The sequence below is a fragment of the Nicotiana attenuata genome, chromosome 6 (assembly GCF_001879085.1).
Source record: "Nicotiana attenuata strain UT chromosome 6, NIATTr2, whole genome shotgun sequence".
NCBI lineage: Eukaryota > Viridiplantae > Streptophyta > Magnoliopsida > Solanales > Solanaceae > Nicotiana > Nicotiana attenuata.
The window spans coordinates 36911268-36916249 of NC_031994.1; the positions used below are offsets into that span (position 1 = coordinate 36911268).

Below are 4982 nucleotides of genomic sequence, written 5' to 3' on the forward strand. Positions count from 1 at the left end.
ATGAGGTTTGGTAGGAAGGGAAAACTTAGCCCTCGGTACATTGGACCATATAGGGTCATACGCAAGGTAGGTCAGGTAGCATATGAGTTGGACTTGCCTTCGAAATTGGAATCCGTACATCCAGTCTTTCATGTGTCTATGCTCCGTAAATGTATCGGAGATCCTTACAGAATTGTGTTAGTTGATGACGTTCAGGTCACGGAGCAGCTATCATATGAAGAAACTCCCATTGCTATATTAGACAGACAGATTTGGAGGTTGAGAACTAAAGATGTAGCTTCGTCGAAAGTACTTTGGAGAAACAACAATGTGGAAGAAATGACTTGGAAGGCCGAAGAAGACATGAAGTCTCGATATCCTTACTTATTTCCTCCTCCAGAGAAAGGTCCGACTAAGACATCACAACTTTAAGGTACGTGTAGGGATTGTTGTGTTGGTTATTATCATCGGTCATGGGAGGCCATTGTCGTTATTGATGATTGTGATCCTATGTGGCGTTGAATTATTGAGTTTCTACAGGAAGAATTGGTAGTTGTGTTGTTACAAAGGCGATTCTGCCAAATTTATATAGATCCCGAGAGCTGAACATTCGAGGACGAATGTTTCTAAGGGGGAAGGATGTTACATCTCGCGTTTCGTACGTTAAGGTTTCGTCTTCAGTTAACCGACGTAGGCTCGGGGATGATATTATCTTGAGGTTAACGTATTTATGCTATTTATAACAAGCGATAATTAAGTGTCATGAAGGATAAAGGGTACACGAATTAAAGAAAACAAGTTTCGTTGAAGGTTGCCGATTTGGGATAAAATACGGGTCGAGCGATAATACCCGATATTTATGGACTAGTACCATACAAGGTACCATATGACCGTGATAGTAAGATATATAAAGTGTACTTAAATGAGTAGAATTTTAAGTAATTTAAGACAATTCTTAATTGTGCGGGTAATTGGTTAATTACCGGATAACGGGACATTACCTAATTACCTAATAAGTGAATAAAGATTAAAAAATCCCACCCCACCCCACTTAGTAGTAAGCCACTAGCAAATAAGTGACTCATGGTCACATTAGATTAGGTGGCAACTAACGTGAGCCACACCATTCAAACACTTAAAGGTTTTGTGATTTTGGTCTCTTAGACTTTAAAAGAAATTAAAAGTACTGTTCCTTGGTTGCTTATAAGTTATAACACCCTATATCCACCTACTCAACTAATGATATCTAATCGGTAATGTTTTATTTTTATACGAAATGCACATGGAATGAGTTTGGCATAATTTCTTGTTTATTCTTGAAATGAAGCATTGAGTTATCTTAATGAACTCTTTTAATCCATACCTCTGCAAGGGCAAACATCCTTATGAAGTAAGGATTTTCCATATACTTCCCCATATCCAAGGCAGTCATTCGCCATAATCTGAACTCTTCCAATTTTTTCATTTGTTGGCTACCAGATAAGTGGATATGCCTCTCCTCTATGGTAACTTCCATGAATGACATTGCTCTTTCTTTTTCCTGTACTGCAAGTTCTAGAAGATTAAAACTTCCACTCTTAGAGGATTGTCAAGAGAATCGACTCAGATATGTTAAGGCCATCCCTTCTTTCTTTTGGCATGATCTATACGACACAACGAAACGAGCAAATGCACAACTTTCATAAATTACTCTATTCGTAGAAATGCTAGAGATGTGTGTGTTCTTATTCTCCCATAAGTCTTATTATTCTATCGTCTGCTCATGGGTCTCAGAAAAATACGTATTTGATAAAGTTTATCCGAAAGACATAATGAGTTCTATGGCATTTCGAGAAAATCTTATTGACGTATTTCTTATGCATTTTATGCATTTATAAATGTAGATTAATCCATGACCAGATGGCATTATATACGCGTATATATGTATATCATATTTAAATGGGATACGGGGAAAAGATTACGGCGTTACATACGCACCACCACCTGATCAGTTGGTATATGTTGATGATGTTGCCCACAGTGGCCGAGACGATGATGTTACACCTATACCTATACCTATGCATGGCAGGACATTTATATGCACGTGCATGACATTATAAATGTTTCAGAATTTACAAAGTCATTCAGATTTACGAGTGAATTTCTTCATTCCGTGTTTCATCTATGTCTTTTATGTACTGATTTTCATGCCTTACATACTCAGTACATTATTCCCACTGATGCCCTATTCCTGGGGCCTGCGTTTCATGCTCGCAGGTGCAGGTAGGCAAGCTGACGGTCCCCCTTCTTAGGATCCTTAATCATTTAGAGTTGTGCTCCACTTGATCCGGAGCTGCTTTTGATTTTGGTAAGATATGCTTGAAAATATATATATATATATATATATATATATATGGGTATGACGTGGCCCTGTCCCGTCTTTGTACAGTTGTACGTTCTGTTAGAGGTCTGTAGACAGTTATGTATAGTTAGATAGTATGTGGCCTTGTCGGCTTTCGGTTTTGGATATATAGTTATCTATAGCAGCCTTGCCGGCTCACCCACTGTATTCCACATATATATGTACATATGCCTTTTTGGAAGGTTTCCTTCATGTATGTTATTCTCGTAATTCAGCAAGTGTTATTCCGGTTTATATCTTAGACGCATGCTTAGGGGTGTTCAACAGGTAGGACCCGGGCACCCGTCGCGGCCCATCGGTTTGGGTCGTTATAGTTCAGGATGCCTTATTTATTATTTTGTTTAGTGTATTGCACACTAATAGGAATCACGCCTATAGGAGTCACACACACGCTCCACTTAACTTGCCAAAATATATTTGCTCAAGTAATTGCTACACTTGTTCTATGCCTACTACTAAACACTTTTAGATAGTATTCCTATTGGATACAAAAATACATGTCTTTGTTAATGCTCATCTAGACATCATGACCATAGGGTTTTAACTAATTAATCAGCTGCTCCCGTCACTTTAATTATACTGACTTAGATGATATGCGTATGGGTATAAAGTTATAATTTCAGTTGTCAACTATAAGAAATCTCGCCTATAGGACATTGTCACCTGCCTAAGAAGCACGTCTATGAAATCATCACTAGTGATTCGAAATTTTGGGATTGTTTTACTGCCTCATTGCACAAACAATTGAAGATTATGCCTATAAAACTCGCAATGCCTTTAATATGCAAATTAATTAGTCTAAAGTTGCATTACTGCTGGAATTCAGAATCACATAGAAATCATGCCTATAGGACTTAATGACTCTAATGCGTCTAAAACTGCCTATTGCTGAATCTGCCTGCACGTAATTTGATGTTTGTGTATGGAGGTTAACTTAAGCCTTCCCTTGCATTTATGTGTAGTCCTATATATTTTGCTGCACGTAATTTGATGTTTGTGTATGGAGGTTAACTTAAGCCTTCCCTTGCATTTATGTGTAGTCCTATATATTTTGAATGTGCACTAGTTTTATCACTCTTGAGCATCCTAAGTAGATTCTAGAACCCCGTAATAGTAGGTCCAAAGCTTCCTGGACCATAAGCATGGGACGGTAGTGCACGCATAAGACACGACCTAGAATTGAATTAGAGCACCTTCAGGTAAACGACTTTAACATAGTAATCGGGTAGCAGGAGATGATAGTGCTCGCTGAATAATATAAGCAACTCCTACATCAAGGGAGTTTCGAAGTATTATTTATGTTGAACTGGGTGATCCTTTAGGCTAAAAAACTTAGGATCCCCCATTTCTTTAGATGTTTGTTGTTCACACGTAGTTACCAAATATGACTAATCAAGCTGTATTGTATATCCCTCCTGATCGACTAGTAGGAACCTAAATAAGTCTTGAGAAATTAAATCATCCCTCAGAATTTGGTGATCCTCTAGTCGTGCGCCAAAGGAGCTACCACGCGAGGCCTATGAGAGGCCAACAAAGCCCTAACATTCCTATGAAAATTATCAATCCTAGCACCCATGACATTTAAAATCACAAAGTTTGTTGCTCCAGATATCATTTGTTTGAGGTGTTAGTTCGTATTCATCTTGTCCTCCAAAGGTGAATTTTGATCGTCCTTCAAGGATAGGTTGGGAATGACAACGTATTTCCATGCATTTTTGTTCATTAGTGATCCTAGCAATCGAGGTTTTTAACAAGGAGGGATGACAACTGAGAAAGTATTTCTTTTCCTACCTCTCTTAGAACAACATGATTAAAATTTCTTCTAGACTTGCAAACAATGTACATGCTTCCCTACCTAAGTTGCGCACCTCGTGCCATTCTCCTACTCTCTAAGCTCTTGGTACAAAAAAATTGTGATTTGGATTCACTTGCAGAGTTGCCTACGGATTATGGTTGTTGTGCCTCCATCAGTACTTGGTTCTAAGAGCTTGAGCCTGCATGGCTCTCTATTTGGTTGGCTGTGTTTTGGGCTGGAAAGAAGGAATGCTCCATCAAGTGACTTGGCAATCTTAGTATATGTGGAAGTTGGTTTGGAGGATCCGTAGTCGAGTAAGATGGATTGGTGATTTGGATGGGATTTAATATTTTATAAAGACGAGTAATCCTCATTGCTTGAATTGTTGGTGGGTGTTGCACTCTCCAAAGGTGTATTCTTATAAGAAGACAGATTTGGGTATTGTCCATTACACTTTGAAGGAGGTAGAAAGATATTTTCAGAGATATTATCAGTTTGCACAGAGCAAGATTAGTTTGGCGTATTACTACTAAAAAGATCAGGGTTTGAATTAGGAGTAGTTGTTTGTTCGGTAGTCTTGTATTCTTTCTCTATGTGTTCCATGGTAGAGAGAAAGATTGGTGAGTTTGGTTTGCTTGGGATCTTCTTTGGTAGGATAAGGCTAGGAGATAGAATCGCACACGGAATTTTCGGGGCCAGTATTGCTTTTCAGCTTGGATTTTCTTAGTAATGATTGAGTCAATCTTTGTATGGCAGTTTAATGGTATCCACAAATCGGACACTTGTCATACAATTCTTCTTCGGAAA

The 4982-nt window shown here is 38.4% G+C and overlaps 1 protein-coding gene across 1 annotated transcript; it reads left to right on the forward strand.

Moving 5' to 3' along the window:
* On the forward strand, positions 1-4485 carry LOC109227774. Its single transcript, XM_019392972.1, has 2 exons — positions 1-288; positions 4315-4485. The coding sequence occupies exons 1-2, from the start codon at positions 1-3 to the stop codon at positions 4483-4485; spliced, it is 459 nt and encodes a 152-aa protein (XP_019248517.1).